This window comes from Mus pahari, chromosome 20, assembly GCF_900095145.1.
Source record: "Mus pahari chromosome 20, PAHARI_EIJ_v1.1, whole genome shotgun sequence".
NCBI classification, from domain to species: Eukaryota; Metazoa; Chordata; class Mammalia; order Rodentia; family Muridae; genus Mus; species Mus pahari.
The window spans coordinates 45,760,956-45,783,634 of record NC_034609.1 but is presented as its reverse complement, the minus strand read 5'-3'; the positions used below and the strand labels follow the sequence as shown (position 1 = coordinate 45,783,634).

The 22,679-nt window shown below is 53.6% G+C and overlaps 2 protein-coding genes across 2 annotated transcripts in view; both read left to right on the top strand.

The window, feature by feature from the left end:
- The window catches only part of Galns (galactosamine (N-acetyl)-6-sulfatase), a 33,932-nt gene extending 16,835 nt beyond the window's left edge, over positions 1 to 17,097 (top strand). Inside the window, exons 9-14 of the mRNA XM_021220340.1 lie at positions 620 to 723; positions 4,499 to 4,635; positions 5,322 to 5,424; positions 10,639 to 10,760; positions 14,330 to 14,447; positions 16,132 to 17,097. Coding sequence (XP_021075999.1) covers positions 620 to 723; positions 4,499 to 4,635; positions 5,322 to 5,424; positions 10,639 to 10,760; positions 14,330 to 14,447; positions 16,132 to 16,218 — 671 coding nt within the window. The 3' untranslated portion in view covers positions 16,219 to 17,097. The remainder of the gene's footprint in view (positions 1 to 619; positions 724 to 4,498; positions 4,636 to 5,321; positions 5,425 to 10,638; positions 10,761 to 14,329; positions 14,448 to 16,131) is intronic.
- A 1,214-nt stretch (positions 17,098 to 18,311) lies between these two features.
- On the top strand, positions 18,312 to 20,756 carry Aprt (adenine phosphoribosyltransferase). The gene is made up of 5 exons (XM_021220590.2): positions 18,312 to 18,465; positions 18,596 to 18,702; positions 19,845 to 19,978; positions 20,182 to 20,260; positions 20,371 to 20,756. Exons 1-5 carry the CDS (start codon positions 18,386 to 18,388, stop codon positions 20,511 to 20,513), a joined length of 543 nt encoding a protein of 180 aa, XP_021076249.1. The 5' UTR covers positions 18,312 to 18,385; the 3' UTR covers positions 20,514 to 20,756.
- Positions 20,757 to 22,679: the final 1,923 nt, after the last annotated feature.

The window sequence follows — 22,679 nt, the reverse complement described above, 5'->3', positions numbered from 1 at the left end:
TGTTAAAGGGCCTTGTTGAGGAATATTCGAGAAACCCTGTCTCAAAAAACCAAAAAAAAAAAAAAAAAAAAAGAAAAGAAAAGAAAAGAAAGGAGCTTTGCCCCTGATAGCTTCCCACAAGCTTGTTTAGGGCCTAGTGGCTCCAAACTCCAGCTGTGTGCCCTGCCTCATAGGCTGAGTAAAGACCAGAGGGCACCTGAGGTAGGATCTTCCCCAGTACGTGATGCAGTGAAAATCAGCATCTAAGAGCACTAACTGAAGCATCAGGAAGTGTCTGTGGCCTGCGACAGGAAGGGGCTTCTGTGGCCGTTTCTCATAGCGGTGGCTCCTAGTGGGCTGGTAGCTTTAATGAGGCAAGAATTTTCTGTTCTTTGGATGGAGAGCTGCAGCCAGAACATCTAAACTGCCTGGCTCAGAGCCACCCAGGTTTCCTGACCTGTGTCTGCAACCTGACCTCATCCTCCTGGTCCCTGGTCTCTGTCATGACCTCAAATGTGCCTAAGAAAGTTCAGAAGTCAGGATAGGCCACTTGCCAGCCAGGGGTGCTGTGTGTCCCTGATCTCCCAGAGGACCTGGGTCCTGACATCTTAAGTTGACGGGTGGTGACTCTCATCCTCAGGTGGCAGCAATGGTCCCTTCCTGTGTGGGAAGCAGACTACATTTGAAGGCGGGATGAGGGAGCCTGCGATCGCATGGTGGCCAGGACACATTGCTGCAGGCCAGGTGAGTCCCCATGCCACACCAAAGCTATATCTGCTACAAGGTCTCAGGGGCATTGGTGCCTGGGTGATGAGGAGGTTTCTATAGTCAATTGACTGCCTGTGTTCCGTGGACTTATACAAGAGACAGTTGCAGCCCTGATGCCTTTGTGGCAAAGACCAGATATGGGGCCTCAAGTGGGTGAAGTGTGTATCCTTCTGAGGCCTCAGTCTGATCACCTTCATGCCAGACAGCACCCTCAACCCCAAGCCCTGGCCCCAGGTAGGCCACCCCTTGTCAAAGAATCCACTGTGAAACTTGTAGTCAGCACACTGAGTGCTGGCTGCTGAGAGCATGCATTTATTTATTTATTTATTTATTTATTTATTTATTTATTTATTTATTTTTAAAGATTTATTTATTTATTTATTATATGTAAGTACACTTTAGCTGTCTTCAGACACTCCAGAAGAGGGCATCAGATTTCTGTTACGGATGGTTGTGAGCCACCATGTGGTTGCTGGGATTTGAACTCAGGACCTTTGGAGGAGCAGTCGGTGCTCTTAACCGCTGAGTCATCTCACCAGCCCTGCTGAGAGCATTTATGTCACTGCTCCTCAGCTGACCTCTTTCCCCAGTGATCTTGGAGACAGTATCTCCGTATGGGTTCCTCAACTCACCCTGCAGTGGTGGGTCTTCCCTCCATATACTTGGGGCTGGACAGAATGGCTGACTCTAACAGTCAGGAGCAGGGATCTGCTGGCCTCTGTGATAAGTCATGGGGCTGGCTCCTCAGAGAGTCTGTGGTAGATCTGTTGCTTGGCTCTCGGCCTAGGAGCTAAGTGCTGGGCTAGCCTTCTTCCATCTCCTTACCTCCACCCTCCGCTTCTCCATTAGTCTGCTGTGAATACTGGCTCGCAGGGGCAGTACAGGCCAGTCTCCTAGAGGCCAGATGATGTGCATTCCTAGTCCCTCCTACTCTCTTACATCCCCATTGCTGAGTGGGATCCTATAGCCACAGAGTCCAGGGATGGTAATGCAGATGTCCCTGGCGGCTGTTGTTCTGCCAGCCACAGTCCTTACCCTTCCCTCTAACTGCACATCTGTGGGAAGGGAAGCCCAAAGAGCTCACCTGTCCATCTTGCCAGCCAGTAGGGCAGAGCTGGCAACAACCACCCAGCCATGGGACCGACACTCTTCTCATCATGCTCCGACAGTCTCCATGTGTCCCCAGCAACAACTGGGACCTGCCCTCAGTACTAAACTAGACCTGACTGAGCCTCCGCCCCTCATTACCCTTGGTCGAGGACCTCTTGACACAGCACTCCCAGGTCACACTAATCGCCAGAGCCTTGCCAGTTGGTGGCTCTCCCAGTTGGCTGAACAGGCCTGCCTGCCATCTGGCCAGCTCGCTCTATAGAACAGGGTGCCCGTGGCAGTCAGCACATCACCTGTGGAAGAAGCACAGCTAGCGGGACACTCAGGACACTCGGGGCACTCGAGACACTTGGGACACTCAGGACACTCAGGCTAGCCACAACCACCTGACCCAGTGGCCCACACCCGCACCTGCTCTTCATGTCCCTGTGTCACCTCTGCCAGCCCTCATGTAGCTGTGGAAGCCACTGGATCAGTTGTCACTGGGTGAGAAATGGGGCACATGAGGTATTCCTGGGAAGGGACATTCGGCAAGGCCCATGAGGAGCCAGATCCAATCCCGGGCTACTCCCCTGACCTGGCACTGGCAAGGCTCCATCAGGCCCAGGATCCTAACCTGCTCTGCTGTGTCCCATGGGTTCAGAGCATCTGCTTCCACCGCTATTCCTGCCAGATATCCTCAGGCGGCACCAGCTGGGAAGAGAGGTCAGCCTTGCCTTTGGAGGAAAGCATAGCGTGCGCCAGAGCTACGGCTTCTTTTCACTAAGCTCCCCACACACTGGGCTCTGTGATAACCGGGCTCTTTACTTAAACACCCTGACGTTCATCTGCCTAGAAGCAGACGCTGATGCTGCACCTGGCTGCAGCGGTATAATTGCAGCCTTTGCTCCAGCTTCATCTCAAAGGAGCTGAGAGCACCCTCCTGCTGTCAGACATACAACTGCTCGCGGGGATGCATGCACTGGCAGTCAGACCCCCTCCTTCCAACCACCTCAGGCATGCATCATGCTCCCATCTTCCCCCTTTCCTTTTCTGGAGGGAAATATACCCGGAAGGGGCCGTGAGCCATTCAGAACTCTCCATTACCCACAAAGGCTTTGGAAGGCTTCTGTTGTTCCCCTGATATCAAAGGTTGGGAGACCCCGGTTAGAGCAAATACCTGCAAGAATGCCCTATTCCCAAGCAGGCTCTGTAGAAAAATGTCCACGTCTGACAGGAACCTCATTGCATGGTAAGAGTCATATTTGCCAGATTTCAGGGCACAGAGTAAGGAGAGGAGAGTTTGAGCGGCCTCGGCAGATGAGACGGTTTATTGCAAACAGTGAAAGACAGACACTGCCATAGGAAGGAGAGACCTGCAGGGCTGGAAGAGCTGGCTAGGTTCTTTTATAGGGGAGGGTGTGGGGCTTAGGAATGAGGAAACAGGCTCTATAGCAGGAGAGAGTGCATGCAGATTGCAAGGGTCTCTCCCAAGTCTGTTTGTCCAGACACAACCATTTTATCTTTAGAAACTGCCTCCTCCCCAACCCCCATCAGGATGCGGGTGATATGTGACTGCGTTAGGCAAGGGCAGTTAAGGGGCTTCAACATCGAGGTGGGGCATCTCAGTGAGCCTCAGCAGGGACTGGTCAAGTTCAAGGCTTATTCGACAGGATCTCCAGCTGGCACTGTTGAGTGAGGGCCAAGCAAGGCGCAGTCAGAGAAGTCCAAACTGAACTCCAGCTGAGGTCCCGACAGGCTGCTGTGGAGCCGTGACTTCCTAGAGGACCCCAGATGTCTCTTCTCGGGGACTTCTCGGGGACTGTGCTCACCCCACACTCACCTTCCCATGCCACAGAGGTCAGGAGGGGAGCACATGTCTGTCTCCAGCACAGCGGCTCCGAGAGGTTATTGGCGGTGGGCGAGCCAGTGAAGATGCTCACTGTTCCAGAGGAGGCAGCGCCACAAAAGACCCCTGCCACTCAGTGACTGGGGTTGCTCTTATGTCAGGACATGAGCAGAAAACAGCCAAGTACACTTCCCACGGGGCTGATGCGTCCACAGATGAGCGGTAGTGGGCCCGGCAGTGCCTCTGCCCTTCTTCCTGCGTGGAGCAGAAGACTGGACCGTTTCTTTGGTTCTTTCCCAGCTGCTTCCTTGGACTTCTGGGACTTTCCGGACCTTTTGCCCACTGATATACAAAGCTCACAGTAGCTTTCAGGTGTCAAATGAACATTGTCAACTCTCTTGGGACAGCTAAGCCTTGAGAGGAGGGACCCTTGTGTGTCTCTGGGAGGAGGAGGAGGAGGAGGAGGAGGAGGAGGAGGAGGAGGAGGAGAAGGAGGAGGGGGAGGAGCTCTAGCATTCTGGGTCTAGCTATGACAGCTGATCCATACGTGGTAGGGGCAGTGGAACATGAGTGTTGCCTGACTCTGGGGTTAGATGTTCAGCTTAAGGCCCATCTGCCACCTCCCAGCCCCGTGACTCTCCACTTAACCCTGGCTGTGGCCCTCCCATGGCAGGTGGTGGGTGTCAGTGTTGGGGGCCTTAGTGCGCATTTGCATACCCGGAGGAGAATCGGGTGCTCGCCCCTCCAGGCTCCATCCCCTAAACGGCATCCGGTGAGGATGGAGTGTCTCAGAGATTACTACATCCATTGCAGGTCAGCCACCAGCTGGGAAGCATCATGGACCTCTTCACCACCAGCCTGTCCCTTGCAGGCCTGAAGCCCCCCAGTGACAGGGTAATCGACGGACTTAACCTCCTCCCCACCATGCTCAAGGGCCAGATGATGGACAGGTTGGTACTAGGCAACATCTTTTCCACCCCTAGTGCTGCCCCCTTGCCCCAGCTCCTTATGATGGGGCCCAGAGCTAGAACTTCCTGCACAGGCTAGAACTTCCTCAGTGGCTAGCTATGACCATAAAAGAAGCAATGTAGATGCTGAAGCAGGGGGAGACAATATGGAACTGGAACCGTATAGCTAGACCTGGAATGTATACCTGGGAAAGGGACCAGCCTGGGTGCATCAGGGCCCTGAGAAGCATCTTATGGCTTCGGGGATAGGAGGTATCCGACCAACAAGTGTTGGCCTTCCCAGTCCCAGACCCATCTTACTTCCAAGAAGGGGATCTCATTGTTAGCAGCTCAACTCCTTTGTCAGCCCCATTTCCTAGGGCTAGGCTTTGCCTCCATAAGGGCCAGGGCCAGCCAGGAGATGACTCGGGTCAGTCCCTGCAGCCCAGTGGTTGTCACGCACACTGGACCAAGTAGGACCCCGGGACCTCATGTGTGCCAGGAAATAATTCTCCTGAGCCACACGCCCCAGTTCCCTCCGAGTTTTTGTACTCTGTGGCCCTAGCACAGCTTTAAAGTGTTAGCTGATACCTACCCAGAGGCGTGGGCAGCTCGCCACTCCCTGGCGAGGAGCTCCACACGGAAACACACAAACTTGGTCTTCACTCTTTCTCTCCTTAACACAACAGGCCCATATTTTATTACCGTGGCAACACTCTGATGGCAGTCACTCTTGGCCAATACAAAGCACACTTCTGGACTTGGACCAACTCCTGGGAGGAGTTCACACAGGTACAGCCCCTGGATACAGCCTCCCTGGGAGGGGACACCACTGGGAGGCCTCTGGAGAAGCGGGTTGAATCTATCTCTCAGCTACCATCAAGGGAGGCACCAGTGCCCCACAGCCTCCCTCCCTCGTGTGGCCCTATGGACCCTGCTCATTGTTGGTTTTCATGCCCAGATGTCCAGATGTAGAGATTGGGCACGTGGGCTCTGGAAAGTTCTGGGGGCAGATGAGTGGTATCCTGCTAGGGAGCAAATACTCTCTTCTGGGATGTCCCGTCTTCATAGGTGGTCTTCAGAGAGCACAAGGTCCAGGTTCAGGCAGAGGGCCTCACTGCCCATCACGGCCCTAAGGCTCCACTTAGCACTCTTCCCTCGCTCCCTCCCAGGCTGGCAGCATTAGTGGTGACCTGTCCAGGCTCAGATGCTGATGGCCTCAGCTGGGGGCCGTCAGTATCTACATCCCTCCCCTCCCGGTGCCTGCTCAAGGTCTGAAGGTGAAGTGCCACAGCACATATAGACTAGGCCTCTGCTGGCCCCAGGCCCACATGGGGCTGCCATAGGCCTGTGTCCTGCAAGCCGCTGGTCCAACCTCCCCCATCTCCATCCCCGCAGGCTCCGTAAGGTCCTTAAGCACATGAAAACCTTCTAATGTGCCTTAATGGGGAAGAAAATCACCCAATGGAAAGCCTAAATGCTAGAACATTCTGAACAAACAAGGAAGAGAACTACAAATGTCTCCGCTCAGCTCCAGCTGGGCGAGGGCTCTGGGCTGGGCATAGGGCCAGGCTGCCCTGGGTATGTGTGGGCCGGTGAAGCACTGCAGGGCCACAGCATATACTGAGCTGGATGTGCAGCTGTGCCTCAAGGGTGCTGATTCCCCAGAGCCTGGTTTGGAAGTTTGGGGCAGCCTCGGACAGTGTCCATGACCCCTGCTTTGCCCATCCTTCCTGACCCCGAGGGCCATCCTAACCATTTGCCCACCGTGCATCAGAGACAGTGTCCTAATTAGGGTTTCTGTGGCTGCGATGAAACACCGTGACCAACAAACAGGCTGGGGAGGACAGGGCATAGTTGGTGCTTACACTTCCACACTGTAGTCCATCACTGAAGGAAATCAGGACAGGAGTCAAGCAGGGCAGGCACCTGGAGCAGGAGCTGATGCAGAGGCCATGGAGGGATGCTGCTTACTGGCTTACCACCCATGGCTTGCTCAGCCTGCTTTCTTGTAGAACCTGGGACCACCAGCCCCGGGATGCTCCCCACACACACACAAGAAAATGTCCTAAAGACCTTCCGAGGCCTGGTCTTACGGACGGAAGTTGAGATTCCCTTCTCTCAGATGGCTTTAGCTCGTGTCTAGTTGACATAAAACCATCCAGCACAGGCAGCTAGTATCCTAGCGACACCTGTGTTCTGGGTGCCCATGAATGTGTCTGGTCCCTGTGACCCAGAAGTACTTTTGGAATTCCCTCAAGGGATCTGAGGTTATAGTGAATAGAACCTTAGGGTTGTCACGCACGCCCTGTGTTCTCCTCAGGGTTTTCTCTGGGGTATCCATTGTTGGCTTCTCAAGAGTCTAGGAAGGCCGGGCAGTGGTGGTGCACATGCCTTTAATCCTACCACTTGGGAGGCAGAGGTAGGTGGATTTCTGAGTTCGAGGCCAGCCTGGTCTACAGAGTGAGTTCCAGGACAGCCAGGGCTGCACAGAGAAACCCTGTCTCGAAATGAACAAAACAAAACAAACAAACAAAAAAAAAACAAAAAACAAAACAAAACAACAAAAAAGAGTTTGGGTAGTTTAAAAGTCAGAAGAAAGGAATTCCCTCTCATGCCTGTGTGGCTCCCTCTCTGGACCATTGCAAGGCCACATGGGGGGCGGCACTCTGCCCCTGTGGTCTCCTTAAGGCAGGCCATTCTGAAGGTGAGGCGGAATCCCACAAAAGATGACCAGCTCATGTCATCTGAGCTGCCTGTGGGCTCGGAAGCCGCGGGCCTGCTCACTGTCCCCTCCTGGTGGCAAGCACACTGGGAGAAGGTTTATCTAGAGGCTGCATGGCTGTCCTGCTAGGGTCACTCTGTATCTTAGACATACTCTTGCTCGAAAGGCCAGGCCTGCATTATATTATAGCCTGCATGCCCTGTTCCGGGTCACTTGAGTATCTTGCTCCACTTCCTTCTTGGGCCTGGGGACCAGTGGAACCCGGTATCCCTTGGTGTGACTACTGCTTACGGACTGATGGGCAGGTAGTGTGGTGCCAGACAGGTCCCACCCTTAGCATCCCTTCTGAATGAGAAAACGAAAAAAGGAAGGGATAGGGCTGCTCTCAGGTAGAGTGGAGGGTAAAAGGGAGATCAGAGTCAGAGGCCTGTCTCTGAGCGTCCAGAGTGGACATGACCCTGAGCCTTGTGAGGAGATCCGAGGCGCAGGGGTGGGGGAGGGGGGGCAACCAGGTGCAGGAGCCAGGAGACCAAATGTACAAAAGCTGTGGGTAACCAAATGCTTGGATCATATAGGGAAGAGCATCCTAGCTCCGTGTCCCCAGGACTGGAGAGTTCGGGGTAGGGGGTAGGGTATGCCAGCCATACCCTGTAACTGACTGAGGGATACAGGGAGAGCCTGGCAGCCAGGCTGGCTTTGATCTGTTAAGTAGGCACCTCAGCTGTTTGTCTGGTTTGAAACTTTACACCTCCCTCCCAACCCAGTGCTAGAGATCAGCCAGGCCTGGTGGCGGTGAGGAGGAAATACACTGATGGACAAGGGTCCCAGACCCATTAGGGTCGGGGTCCTATAGAAGGCCTTGGAGGGAGACACTTGGTGCCTGTCTGCCCCCCAACCCCGCCCCGCCCCACCCCACCCTGCCCTGCCCGCCTGCTGAGCTGGCTGCAGGGATGGAGAACACCTGGAATTCCAGTGAGGTCACCAGGCCTAGGGCCTTTCCTCCCGCTCACCACCAGGTCTAGCGGCAGTTCCTCGCGGACACTGATGTACCCAGACCCTCCCTGACCTGTCCTTTGCTGCCTTGAGATCTGACTAGCCTGGTAGCCTGGTCTCCACACCCACACTCAGAATCCATCTCTGTGTGTCCATCTTGAGTACGGTCCTTTCGTGTACAGAGCACATCCCTTTCTAGCCCTGCCCTCTATTGATGAGTGCCTGGGGTCCTGTGCGCTGTGAACCAAGCTGGCCACTGCCCTCACCACACGCCCACCCATCAAGCCTGCTTATGTCACAAGGAGGGAGTCTGTTCTCTCATTCATTTGTAATTGGTGGCGGTGTAGATGGAGGGCAAAACGCTTTCTCAGCCAGAATGTTGTCCAGGGTTCCACGCCACACTGCCCGTGCTGAAGGGGGTCTCTGCAGCATCCACAGAGTGAGGAGGGCTGGCTGACACTGTTCAGTCGAAAACACCTGAGGTCACCTGAACCACTCAGTTTAAATTAGCCGAACTTCGTCCTGTAAACTGCCTCTGTCCTCAGTTCTCATGGTCTGATTCAGCACTGAGGCCCAGCTAAAGGGGAGTTGTTACAGACTAAAGGCTGCGATCTGCCCTGGCTGGTGTGCGTGAGCTTCTGGTGTGAGAGAACACCCAGGTCTTGGGCCTTCACTCCTGGATTCCTGGGGTTGTCGTAACAAGCCTCAGGCTCTAGCTTCAGACCTAAGATGGAGGCCTCAGCTGTTTACACCTGAACTTTGATTCCCCAGGAGAGTGAGCCAACCTGAGTGTCCTGTCCCTTACCACCTCTCCAAAAATCATGTGATTTCTAGCAGTCTGCCTGTCCCCATCCCGCTGTGCATCCCGAGCCCGGCCAGAGTCCTGCTCTGCGGGGAGGATGGAGCAGTACAGCAGGCCGGCTTTCCCTCGGTGCCCTGAGGGCAAGGCACTCAGACAGCTGCAGCTGTAAGAGAAACCCTAGACCAATTGGCGGGATCTTAATTAAATAGCCTATTTGATTTGCATCCAAATTATAATTTACGAGTTCCATCTAGACTTCTCCATTAACTGTTTGGTATTTTCATGCTAACCGTGGTGGCTCCTGCTGTGTGCTGCACATTTGTCCCCTGGCAGGAGGCTCCAGGAGGCCTAGACTTGGGACCCACTTTGAATGCAATATAACCCACCCTTCTAGTTCTCAACTTGTCTCTGCAGCTCCGCAGAAATGGGACTTCATAGGCTATGGCCTCCCTGCTTTATAGATTATAAACCGCTACACCAACCAGCTGTCCATCGCAGAGGTATTATACAAGGTGCTGCAGACATGTCCTTAGTGAACTGCACTGTGTGTGTCAAATGTAAACAGACCCTACAGTAAGGTCTCCAGGTCACCCACGGATGAGCTGGCCGACACTAGGGCACCTGAGTCACAGCTCCCGTCTGGGACTGTTGGAGGTGTGGTTAGGGGCATTCTCCATTCCTACATCAGTCCACCCCAAGGACTAAGCAGCGAGATCTCATAGGGGAGGTCCAGGGCAAAGGTCAAGCTTGTGCACGCGAATGGTTGTAATGGAATCAGACTGCACAGAGGAGAGGTCGCCGCAGCAGCCCAGCTCTCTGAGAGGAAGCCGCAGGGACTGGCTCCGTGCGGCCTGAGTATGTTCCGCCTTCCCTCTGTACCTCTGAATGCAGTGGTCATGATTCCATAGCCTGTGCCCTTCCCTCGAGCCTGATGTTCACGGCTGTTTGCTCCTATGTTCAGCTCTGGGTCGGCGTTCTCTCAGCTTTCAAGCCAAAGATCCCTCTTCCTGTGTCTGGTCTAGTGACTCACCCTGACTCATCACCTTCTGAGAGGCCCACTGTTTTTCCTGGCCACACACTGAGAGAGGGCTTTATGGCGCTCTGAGGAGCACTCCTCAAAATCAAAGCATTAGACTGTGGAGACGGCTTCATCTGTTTTGAGGCAGGGTCTTGTGTAGCCCGGACTGACTTCAAACTCACGATACCCTTTCCTCTGTCTTCTAAGTGCTGAGATTTCAGCCTATCTGCCCGGACTATTATAAAGAAAACTTGGAAGCTGCCCAAAGAGAGGCTGAGCAGTTCCGCCTGAAGCTTTTCCCCCCCAGCCAGGAGGTGACCATACCCTACCACACTCGTGTTCATTCCCCAGTGACCACCGCAGTACCAGGCATGAGGGATGTGCGAGAAGCTGGACTAGGAGGACATCTCTGCGCCATGGGCTTCTGGCTCCTGGATGCCCACTTGTTCTCTGTGCCTCTCATTGCAGGGCATTGACTTCTGCCCCGGGCAGAACGTTTCAGGAGTCACAACCCACACCCAGGAAGAACACACGGAGCTACCCCTGATTTTCCACCTGGGACGGGACCCAGGGGAGAGATTCCCACTCAGGTGAGGCAGGGTCAGGGTCTCCACGCCACAGAGGAGACACTGGCCAGACAGGCCAAAGGTGAGAACCACGTCTGGGTGCTCTGCCTCCCGTGGAGTTACCCTCTGGTCTCACAGGGAATGGATGCCTTTGTGAGGAGATGAAGAATACAAACATGGGACCCCGGGCGCTCAACCAAGGCCGACGTAGAGCCTACTGGCTCCCAGAGACCTCCATGTTCACCTCAGGCCATGGCTGCCGTGCTCTCTGGGAGCTCTTCTCTTGCTTTCTCTTCCTGGTTGCCTCTCATCCCTCCTCATTCTGGGTCAAGTTCATGGACAACCCCAGCAATGGATCCTATCCTCTAACTACCTTCAGGGATGGCCAAGGGCAGGGGTAAGGGAGTCGGGCATAGGAGACATTCATCCACACCGACTAGCCCTGGGACTGACAGGAGAGAAAGACTGAGGTGAGGAGATCCAAGGACTCCATCCCAGATTCTGGAGCAAAGTGCTTCAGACGATGGACCCTGGAGCTGAGGAACCTAGTGGCCTCCACTGGGCAGGAGCCTTTGAGCTCAAAAGTCACTATACCCGGCTAACCACAATGATAAACAGTGGTGACAAACGGTCACTGCAGGCTTCTGTCCCTGAAGGGTTCAAGAGCACCCCTCCTAGCTTTCCCTAGTCACGGTGAGACTCAAAACTCACCACACCCACAATCAGTGACTGGCATCACATCTACCAAAGTCCCGATCTCCTAACTGTCCTCAGCTGACTCGAGCCCAATTCACTCTGGCTCTCCCCAGGAGGCTAACACAGCTCCCCTGGCAGGATGGTAGGTGCCTTGGGTCCTGGAATACAAGTCCTGTGTCCTGTAGCGTTTCTGCCCGGTTAGAAAACACAGCCGTCTGTCTGCTCAGTGACAGGCTAATGACAGGCCATGACTTGCTAAAGGGAGATAGAGAGGGCTTTGAGACAACAGAAAGGTCCCCGAGGCTGCTCCTGTATCCTGCATGAGTATCTGTGGGTCTCCAGCACCTTGGAAGATATGCTTTTGAAAATATGGTCTTACAGATACCATAAAGATCAAGATGACCGTGAGGGCATCCTGGATAGGGGTGGGGCATTACTCTGAGAGAAGAAAGGATGCAGCTGCCAAGGGGGAAAGGATGCTTAAGAACAGATGAGGTGGAGATAAGCCAAGAGGCTGGACCAGGTAGGAAGGTGCCTCTTAGGTCCTCTAGAGGAAATGTGGCCCTGCAGTACCCTAACTTTAACCTTCTGGCCACCAGACTGTGGCTGTGGAGAGCTTCCTTTCCCTCCCCTAGGCAGAGACTGGTATTTTCTCAAGGCTAACTAGGACATAAATGTTGTCACAAACCAAAGGAGCTCTGGTGGCATGGGGTGACGGGCTGCAGGGCTGATGGGCAGGGCCGTCCTTTGAGATATGTGCCTGTGTGATTTGCCACCACTGGCCTCATGCCTCAGGGTCATCCCAGAGATCATGGTGCCTCTCTGTGAAGCCATCTCATTTGCCCACATTCAGCTTGTGCTCAGCAGTCTGAGTCTTTGGGGAATTGCTCATCCCAGATGCCTCTGCCCCGGGCCTGTTCACTTCCTAGAGGTAACCAGACAGGTGAAGGCTGTGAGTTCCACTCCCTGCAGCAGCTATCCAGCCCCTGCCCTAAAGCCACTCCCTAGCCCAAGAGCACGCCTCTCCCAAGACCAGGAATAAGGAAAGACAGGGGTGAATTTCTGGAGAGAACACGTCCCTGTGAAGACACAATGTATAACTCCACCTGCCTCTTGCTTCCCTGCAAGGACCCTCTCAAATAGCAAGTGACAGTCACAGACTGGTAGCCATGGGACATGGGTCCTCAGCACTAGCTGGCTGTAGGACAACAGATTTATTTTGCCACAAGGATTTGAACCTGCAGGGATTTTGGAATGCCAAGACTTGTCTTGAAGTTAACAACAGACCACGAACATGGTAGCACACAGGGAGAAGGGCCTACACAGGCTAGCATAGGGAGGTACCACATAGAGCTGGGGCATAGAGAGAAGCCACTAAACAGCCAGACAAACAAGGCATTCATCGTGTGCACCTGTCCTACTGTGTGTCGCAAGATATCCCATCTGTGTGGACAGAAAGCTCTGGTGACAGAAGCCATGTTGAAGTCTTCAGGGGCTGGACTAGGACATAACTGGTTCTCAGGAGCCTAAGTCCCCTTCCTAGCAGGACACTGTGCTGGAAGTAGACCCAGAACCAGCAGGGAGCAGCCAGCCCCAGCGCAAGGGTGGAGCAGCCTAGGCACTGAAGGCCTCAGGCCCCATGGTGTTACAGTGGTGGTTGGGATCATGAGGATAACAGGCATATGGTCAACTTCAAATGAGTCCTCCTGAGACACAAAGAAATCTAAGGACTTGTTTCGCATGCAGAATTCTCTCCTCACAAGTCAAGTCAGAGCCTGCATTGCAGATGTCTGAGATTTGCCTGCAGCCTGAGCTTATAACATGCACATAGCCACGAGTTCTACCCTCTTCGCTCCACTGTGGGCATCAGTGATGTGTGTTGCACTGAGCCAGGTGTCACACAGAGAGCAAGCAGACTGAGGGCTTCACACCCAGCTTAAGACTCCTGACAGTCCAGCGATGGCTGTGACACCGGGGTATGGTGGACGTTGGGATGGTCAGGGAGATATACAGGATGGGACCAGACAGGACACAGATTGGGTACATAGCTCAGTGTAGAGTGTTTGCAGAGTGCAGCAATCCCTAACACCTCCAGAAAAGAAAAATATATTTAATCAGTCTTCTCTGGGAGGGAAATTTAGCATTACATTTTTATTTATTTCTTTGAAAAAGGGTCTCACTATGTAACCCTGGCCTGGAACTCACTGTGTAGACCACGCTGGCCTCAAATTCACAGAGATCAGCCTGCCTCTGCCTCTCGAGTGCTGGCTTTAAAGGTGTGAGCCACCATGTTCCCCTTAGCAATAACCACCTCCTGGGTAGGGACCTTGGCTCCTCCTGTCCTCCCCATACTATCTAAGTATAGACTTGTTCCCATGGGACAGAGAAGCTCACAGGTTTTCATTTATAGGTCCCTGAGGGCACATGGTATGGGCAACAGTGACATGATTTAAAATGACAGAAAGATTGGGTCATCTGTGTAGATGTCCTTGCAGCTTCAAGGTGGTGACATACAGTTGGTGACAGTACAGAGGTTGATTATATGCCAGCTGCGCAGTGCATCCATTGATGGTGTCTTCTAACTGGGCAGTAGTGGTACACACCTTTAATCCCAGCACTCAGGAGGCAGAGGCAGGCGGATCTATATGAGTCCAAGGCCAGCCTGGTCTACAGGGCAGACAGTTGTCCCAGAAGGCTCAAGGGTCACCAGGTGGGAGCCCACAGCCCACCCTGGCTTCAGACTGCTGTCCTTGCTCTAGAGATCAGCTCAAGGGCTCAGGCTTTCCAGGCTAAACCACTTTATGTCCTAGAAAGTCTGAGGGCATAAGCTTCCTGCCAGGAGCCGATGGGCCCTGGTTGACACAACAGCCTTGTAACCAGAGCCGCCTTCTCTTCAGCTTCGGCAGTGATGAATACCAGGATGCCCTCAGCAGGACCATCCAGGTTGTCCAGGAGCACCAGAAGTCCTTGGTCCCTGGACAGCCCCAGCTCAATGTGTGTAACCAGGCTGTCATGGTGAGTGATGTGTGCGTGCTGGGGCTTGCTGCCCGTGCTAGATGTTGGTCTCGTCCAGTTTTGAGGACACCTTGGCTCCCTACAGGTGCAGCTTAGCCTGGCAAGGGTACTCGATGTTCTGCAAAGTGTGGGAGGGAAATGCACGGCATCCTACTAACACTGCAGAGTGTTGGAGGGGAGTAGCCCTGTTCAGGATGGGGTTGGGCTCAGCCCCCTCTGAGGGTCCCACTGGAGAACAGCTTTGCTGTATTCACAGACTGTGCCTGTGTCACTAGTTATTGCTAAACTCCCTCCCACAGGGAGATGTAAACATCTACCTCTCCTATGGTCCCAATAACCAACAGAGGTACATGCCACCAGTGTTTACTCTGGGGAACCAAAGAATTCATAGGCTTTCTTATGGGACAGTGAGTGAAGAGTTACAGGCGGGAGCATGGAGGAGGGGGCACTTAAAGCACCCATGCTGGAAGGTCTGTGGCCAGCAGAGATGGCTCCTTCCCTGTGTCCTTCCCCACCTATGTCCTCTAGCCCCTCCCCAAGGTCCCAAGGCTGCCTGTGGTTAGCAGAATTGTGTGCACATGACTGGGAGGAAGGGCTGGATAATCAGGCAGGAGAGAGTTCCATGATTCTCATGGCAGGCTTTAAGGAGAGTCCACAGTCAACAAACCAAACTGCGATGACCTTTTTGCAAGCAAGACCAGCTAAACTCATGGAGGCAGTAGCAGTTTGGCTCAGGGAATAGTTCCACACAGTACTGGTATTCTGAGCTCTAACAGCAGTGGTAGATCAGGGGGTTCATTCTTAGACTGCCAGGTTTCTGGGGCCTCAGGAGCCTGAGTGTCCTCACCAGGGGGGGGCATTGCCGTTCCACCCAGGCTGCAGCCAGGCTGTGGTGCAGGCTAAGGAGCTTTGATCGCGTTCACTTCCTCTGCCATTTAAATAATTAAAAGGCAGGGAAAATGTGGATGTAGAGGCAGCAGCAGATAAACCGCAAGGGCCACACAGAATCAGCAGCTGAAGAAAGGCATTTAATGGGGGTGAAGAAACACACACAGAGGAAAGAGATTTTAAAGTCTCGGAAACATATTTCTTCGATAATTTAAGGTTGGTCAGTTCGAAGGAAGCTAGGATGGTTGATTGGCCCAGAACTGTGCGCGGCATGTCCTGAGCAGGCTTTGAACTTGCTGAGCCCATCCATGAGCAGGGTTCTGCTATTGGGAGACCAAATATCTTAAGTTAATGTGCTTTTGTTTCAAGTCAGGAGGGTAAGAAAGAAGCCAGACCGGCCACTTGGAAATTCAGTACCTTTACGGCCTAGACATGGCCCCTCTCCCTGACTGCCAGGGAGTCTGTCTAACTCCTAGGCTCTCCGTCCTGGGGGAGCCTCTTTTTCCTGGCTTCCCCCACTTGGAAGCTGCCGGAGTTTAGGCTGTTAGGTGAAGTTCTGCCCTGAGGCTCCCTTCCCTTGCTACTTGCTTGCCAGTTGCAGCCCCACCCACCACCCCCTGACCCCCTTTTCTGCAGAGCCAGAGCTGTTGTTTAAAGTAGGACCCGGGGCTCCACATTCCTAGGATTCTGGAAGGCATGGAGATAGAGATATCTCTGCCTTGCAGCCAGGTGGGTGGGTGAGGCGGGAGGGCCGCCTGAATAACTGCAGTTCACTTTCTTAAATGTCCTTTTCCAGAATTGGGCGCCCCCAGGCTGTGAAAAACTAGGGAAGTGTCTGACACCTCCTGAGTCTGTCCCCGAGAAGTGTTTCTGGGCCCATTAGCCAAGACCAGAATCTCCAGCCAGCCCTGCAAGTGCCTGGGAGGCCTTGGCCTTCGGACTGATGGATGGAAGAGACCAGCTGCCCTCTGCCCACACATCCCTGGATGGACAGCCCCTGCAGCCAGGTGCAAGGCTCCAAGACTGCCCGTCCTGGACCCCTGTCCCTGTAGTCTGCTCTCTAGCACTGCAGCCCATCTTGCCAACCAGCTCCTGAAAAGGAAGCTGGGCCTTGATCACCGTAGGGGCTCCATCCCATGGTCTGAAGCACCGTCACTGTCCCTGCATACATTTCAACCTAGGTGTTGTAGACAAAAGTGAAGGTTTCAGCGAAATGCCAAGGAAGTGCCATCTATCTGGCTTCTCCCCCAGGCCAGCCCTCTGAGCTACCCCACCCCTTTTGCACTGGGTACAAACAAAAGACAAAGCTAGCACATGGTCCAGTTAAGGTGGCATCTGTCACTGCCCCACGGAGTTAGGAAGATGATATGCTAAGTTTCCAGCCCTTGCTCAGTGCAGTATGAGGCCTCCTGTCATGTGCTCCACATAATCTCCAAGACCCTTTCTCCGAAGGCTCATGGGAGTTGTCTGTCGTGAACAAGTTTTCACATCTGTGCAGTAACTGCAGTGCCAAGGCTGAATTGTAAAGGCTGGAAAGTGATGATGAAGAGATTGAGAGGAAGAATAAACAAACAGGAGGGCTGTTAGCTCTGGTAGCCCCAGGTTTATTTTTGGGTTGGTTGGTTGTTTTGAAACAAGGTTTCTCTGTGTAGTCCTGGCTCTCCTGGAACTCACTCTGTAGAACAGGCTGGCCTTGAACTCAGAGATCTGCCTGCTTCCCTTGGGAGTGCTGGGATCAAAGGCATGTGCCATCACGAGACCACCTATCCTGGTCCTTAAAATAGAGATTATGATGGGAGACTGTGTGTTAGATCTCCCCGTACCTGTTGCACGAACTTTCCCTGGGGATTCAGAAACATATGCCCCAGATACAGTTCCCAGTGACAGCCTAAAGTAACCATTGCATCTGATGAGTTCATTGCTTACAAGAACGTGAATGACCCCCAGAGCAGCTGCATCACCCAAACGGAAAAGTCTCGGCCCAGCATGGGTGACAAGTTCCTAATAGATTCATAACAGAGCTTCCCTTCAATTAACCTTCCTCTGTGTGTGTGTGTGTGTGTGTGTGTGTGTGCGTGTGTGTGTGTGTGTGTGTGTGTGTGTGTGCATGTGTATTCTAGTGCCTCCAGAGACCACGTCAGATGAAAGAATTGCAGCTCAGGGCTCACAGGGAGGGTCCAGGAAGGAATGGTTAGAGTCCATTGGACCCTCCCCACACCCTCTCCTTTGATGGAGCATGGGCCAATCTGGAGGATGTCTTTTGAGTAATTGCAACTGCACTGAAGCTGATAATGGCCATTATACTCAGAGGACAGTCTTCCACACCACTACCTATAGACCCAGGTACTGTGCTGGGAAGGTAGACCCCAGTTCTGTCTCTGGCTATCTGGAGCTTCTGGTCCCCATCCCAAAACAAGGAGGGCACATAGTGCTGAGGTCTGAGGTCTCAGAGAAGGCATTCCTTACCCGCCCTGTTACCCTCCCTTCCCCTGCGATCTAGCTCACACACAGCGCACTCCCACTCTGGACCTAAGACAGCTCCCTTCCGGGCTAATTCCAGGAAAGCAGGGGCTGAATCTCAGGCCCCTCGTACTGTGCGCGAGCGAAGGAACGCGAGGCCAAACCACTCCAGCGGACCTGGGCAAGACCCGTCCCTGCTCCCCCAGGTCCAGAAGGCTAGCCCCTGGAAAAGCAGGACTGGAAAGGCGTGTGGGAGGCAAAACCAAAAAAGGGTGGCAAGACGCACATCCCTTTTCCACCCATATATCTCTGAGGTCCGGATGCTTGTGTTTAGGCAGCTCAAGAAATCTAACCCCGGGTTTTCATTTGATGTCACCTAGGATTGGTGTAAATATATTACTTACTGACTCAGGCCATCCATACCTCGCAGAGGCTCCGCCTCTCACTGCCAGCCCCGCCTGTCCCGCCCCTCGTGCTAGACCAACCCAGAAGCCCCGCCCACCGAGGACGCTCCGCCCTTGTTCCCCCGATTGACGGGAGCCTAGCCTGCGGATACTCACCTCCTCCTTGTCTCCTACAAGCACGCGGCCATGTCCGAGTCTGAGTTGCAACTGGTGGCGCGGCGCATCCGCAGCTTCCCCGACTTCCCCATCCCGGGCGTGCTGTTCAGGTGCGGTCACGAGCCGGCGAGGCGTTGGCGCCGTACTCTCATCCCCCGGCGCAGGCGCGTGGGCAGCCTTGGGGATCTTGCGGGGCCTCTGCCCGGCCACACGCGGTCACTCTCCTGTCCTTGTTCCCAGGGATATCTCGCCCCTCTTGAAAGACCCGGACTCCTTCCGAGCTTCCATCCGCCTCCTGGCCAGTCACCTGAAGTCCACGCACAGCGGCAAGATCGACTACATCGCAGGCAAGTGGCCTTGCTAGGCCGTACTCGTCCCCCACGGTCCTATCCCCTATCCCCTTTCCCCTCGTGTCACCCACATCTACCCCACACCCATCCATTCTTTCTTCAACCTCTGACTCTTCCTCCTTGGTTTCTCACTGCCTTTGACACTTGTTCACCCCGGATGAACTCCGTAGGCGTCTCCCTTCCCTGCTTGGTACCCTAAGGTGCCCTCGGTGCTTGTTCCTAGAGACGAACTCTGCTCTGTCCTTGTGTCCAGAACCAAGCCTTCCTCTTTTAGGGCACAAGGCTGGCCAGCATCCTGACAGCAGGCTGGGAGACCTGGATCCTCCAGATGACGGACATCCTTGCTTAGGGGTAGCCTTTGGGATGAACTAGATATTAAAAATTAGGTAACCTTGGGGCGTGCCTGGGCAGACCTCAAGTTTGGTAACTTCAGGGGCTGCTTCTACCCAGGACTACACCGGGGCACTCTTCTCTTGTCCTCCCCAACCCCCACAAGCTTGTGCTAAACAACTGCTGTATACCAGGCTCCATGCTTGAGCTTCAGAAACACCCTAGGGCAGCTGAATGTCCACCAGGAGTGTCCAGAGGGAGGGTGAGCACCCCAAGAGAACAGAGTGGCCCTAGTAAGTGCTCAGGGACCACAGAACTTTTGCCCACTCCACTTCCTATTGGTACCCCCGGCCATGCCCCAGAAATCAGGGCATGTTTGTACCCTCCCCACGACAGCTCGGGCCGCCTGGAACTGACCTGTAGACAGTGCTCCTGGGTAGATGCTACATTTGAAAGGTGGCAAGAGGACTGGTGAGATGGCTCAGCGGTTAGGAGCACTGACTGCTCTTCCAAAGGTCCTGAGTTCAAATCCCAGCAACCACATGGTGGCTCACAACCACCTACAGCTACAGTGTACACACATATAATAAAATAAATAAGTAAATCTTTAAAAAAAAAAGAAAGAAAGGTGGCAAGAGCCACCATAGGTGGAGAAGGCAGGTAGGATCCCCAAGGCTAAGATGCTACCGAGTAGCCATCAGTGTTCTTCTAGCCATAGTGGGCAAGACCTAGTGTTCCTAGTCAATGTTGACCTCTCCATACTTGGCCTCTCGGCTCCATCCCACACCCTTCCCTCCTCACCCTAACAGGTCTAGACTCCAGGGGCTTCCTTTTTGTCCCTTCCCTAGCTCAAGAGCTTGGCATGGGCTGTGTCCTCATCTGGAAGCATGGGAAACTGCGGAGCCCCACTGTGTCAGCCTCCTATGCTCTGGAGTATGGGAAGGTAAGGGAGCTGTGGGTAGAGGAAGGGCAGGGTCTTATTACCATGGCTACCAGTGCCTAGGAGTAAATGTGGGTGCTGAGAGGGGTTGAGACATCGGGTCAGGTTTACAACTCCTGAAATGCTCAGCCTCAGAAATGCTCCAGGCTAGGGAGGTGGCCACTTGTTAGCATCTAGACTCTCTTAACGCTACTTCCTATCTGCAGGCTGAGCTGGAAATCCAGAAAGATGCCTTAGAACCCGGGCAGAGAGTGGTCATTGTGGATGACCTCCTGGCCACTGGAGGTAAAGAACCAACCCAAGACAAACAGGCTTCAAAGGGCCAGGCCCTGTCCGGGGTCCTGACTAAACAAAGCGCTTGAATACCTTCTCTTTCTCTGTCCCTTCCCCCCCAGGAACCATGTTTGCAGCCTGTGATCTGCTGCACCAGCTACGGGCTGAGGTGGTGGAGTGTGTGAGCCTGGTGGAGCTGACCTCGCTGAAGGGCAGGGAGAGGCTAGGACCTATACCATTCTTTTCTCTCCTCCAGTATGACTGAGCTGGCTAGATGGTCGCACCCCTGCTCACAGCAGCACCAGTAACTGCACGGTGGCTCAGCCCCGGGCACCTAAGTGACCTTTGTGAGCTAACTGCTGCCCTTTTGTGAATGTTATCACTCATTCCGTTGGTCAGCTGATCGCCATGCCTATGGACCGCTGGATCCTTGTACTTTGTACGTGTGCCACACCCTGGAGTATAGCAGAGCTGTGCTACTGGAGATCAATAAACCGTTTTGATATGCTTGCTGCATCTCCTCGCCTTGTTGCGTGGGTCACATTCCAGGGCCTTCAGAGTGGCACTACAGGGACAGGGGGCTCAGGTAGGAACCCATAGGCTCAGCTTTGTATTGAAGCCACAACCCCTACTAGGAAGCGATGTTATCTCTGTAAGTCCCTGAGACAGCTGACTACATAGACAGATTTATTGCTTCACGTTTCTAGCCTGTTACTCCATTAGGACGAGGATGAAAGCAGTGACCCAGAGCCACCGTATTTTTTTTTCTGTTGTTTTTCAAGACAGGGTTTCTTTCCTTTTTTGGGNGGGGGGGTGGGGGTGGTGGTGGTGCGGGACGTTGAGACAGGGTTTTTCTGTATAGCCCTGGCTGTTCTGGAACTCACTCTGTAGACCAGGCTGGCCTTGAACTCAGAAATCCGCCTGCCTCTGCCTCTGCCTCTGCCTCCTAAATGCTGGGATTAAAGGTTTGTGCCACGACGCCCGGCTTTGAGACGGGGTTTCTTAATGTAACCAGCCCTGGCTATTCTGAACTTGATTTGTAACCCAGGCTGGCCTCAAACTTAAGAGGTCCACCTGCCTCTGCCTCTTGAGTGCTGGGATCAAAAGTGCACACCGCTACACCCAGTTCATAAGTCACTATCTCTGCCTCTTGAGTACTAGGATCAAAAGTGTGCACCGCCACGCCCAGTTTATAGTGACTATCTCAAAAGAACTATCTTGTTGCAGGGCATGGTGTAGATACCTTTAATCCCAGAGCTTTGAAGGCAGGCAACCTGCTTAAATTCAAGGCCAACCTGGTTTATATAGTTCCAGGGGAACCAGAGCTGTATAGTCTTTTAAAATTAAATATATATCACATTGTGGGGCCATGGGTGTTGGGAAAAGAGGGGAATGGGAGAGAGCCCGCATCTCGCCAGAGTTCCTGTGCTCTGGGCAGGTGGCAGCTTTCCACATGGCCCTGAGTGGGCATCTGGCTGTGTTAAGCCACTGGCCCCACACAGCGGGTGGTGAACAAGGGGCAGCCCCAGGTGCCAGGTTCTCAGTCTCTGGCATCCCACGCTGGTACATGGAGGAGCTGAGAACAGAATAGGGGCCCCGGGGCAGAAGGGAAGAGAGGAGGGGAGGGTAGGAAGGCCTTCTGGCAAGAGGTTAGAAGTGGCTCCTTAGGAGAAAGCCCATCCCATCGTTCAAGCATGGGGGGGGGGCCTTCATGATCTGAGATCGGAGACAGTCTATGGTTTCAGAGCTTTAAGGTAGAAAGGCAGGGGGAAAGAGGGAAGGTAGAAAGATAGGCCATGGCCACGTGGAGAGAAGGGGGGGAGGGAAAGAGAAAGAGAGCTAGAGTATGAAAGATGAAAGCTTAAGAGAGCAAGGAGGGCCAAACAGCCCCTCTTTTAGTGCGCTTTGCTATCTTGTTGTTGCTAGGTAACTGTAGGGGAGGAGTCTAGCCAGACCGCCAGAAGCTTGGGATACTGACTACAGGACTAATAGCCACATGCCTCTCCTGTGGGGGCTGTAACTTCCACAGGAGCCAGGGGTCCAGGAGACATGATGGAATGCCTTCTGCCCCACGTAGGTGTAAATTACCACAGACCAGGATCAGGGTGTCTGTGCATAACCCATTGCCCCACATCACACATCAGCACCCACATCACACATCAGCATTTAAAGAGATTTTATGGTGACAGGTTCAGCTTCATCTCAGTATTTTATTTAAATCTTACATGACTTTATTGAAAAGCCAAAACTAGCAGTCACATGCAGGGCCATATAAGAAGGTCTGAAAAGAAACCACACTTCACATATTTACAGAAGGCCCAATTTCACTCTCAGAGCAGCATCCTGTGAAATCAGGGAAGTCCAAGGTCAGTGTGATACTTAAGGCTCTTTGAGCTCTTACAGCTTTCTGAAGCATGGGGAGGTGGGGCTA

Excerpts from the sequence above, each read along its gene's own strand:
- Aprt (XM_021220590.2), top strand. The coding sequence starts at position 18,386 with ATGTCCGAGTCTGAGTTGCAACTGGTGGCGCGGCGCATCCGCAGCTTC. Across the intron at positions 19,979-20,181 it reads ATGCTCTGGAGTATGGGAAG|GCTGAGCTGGAAATCCAGAA; the intron begins GTAAGGGAGCTG and ends TCCTATCTGCAG. Across the intron at positions 20,261-20,370 it reads TGACCTCCTGGCCACTGGAG|GAACCATGTTTGCAGCCTGT; the intron begins GTAAAGAACCAA and ends CTTCCCCCCCAG.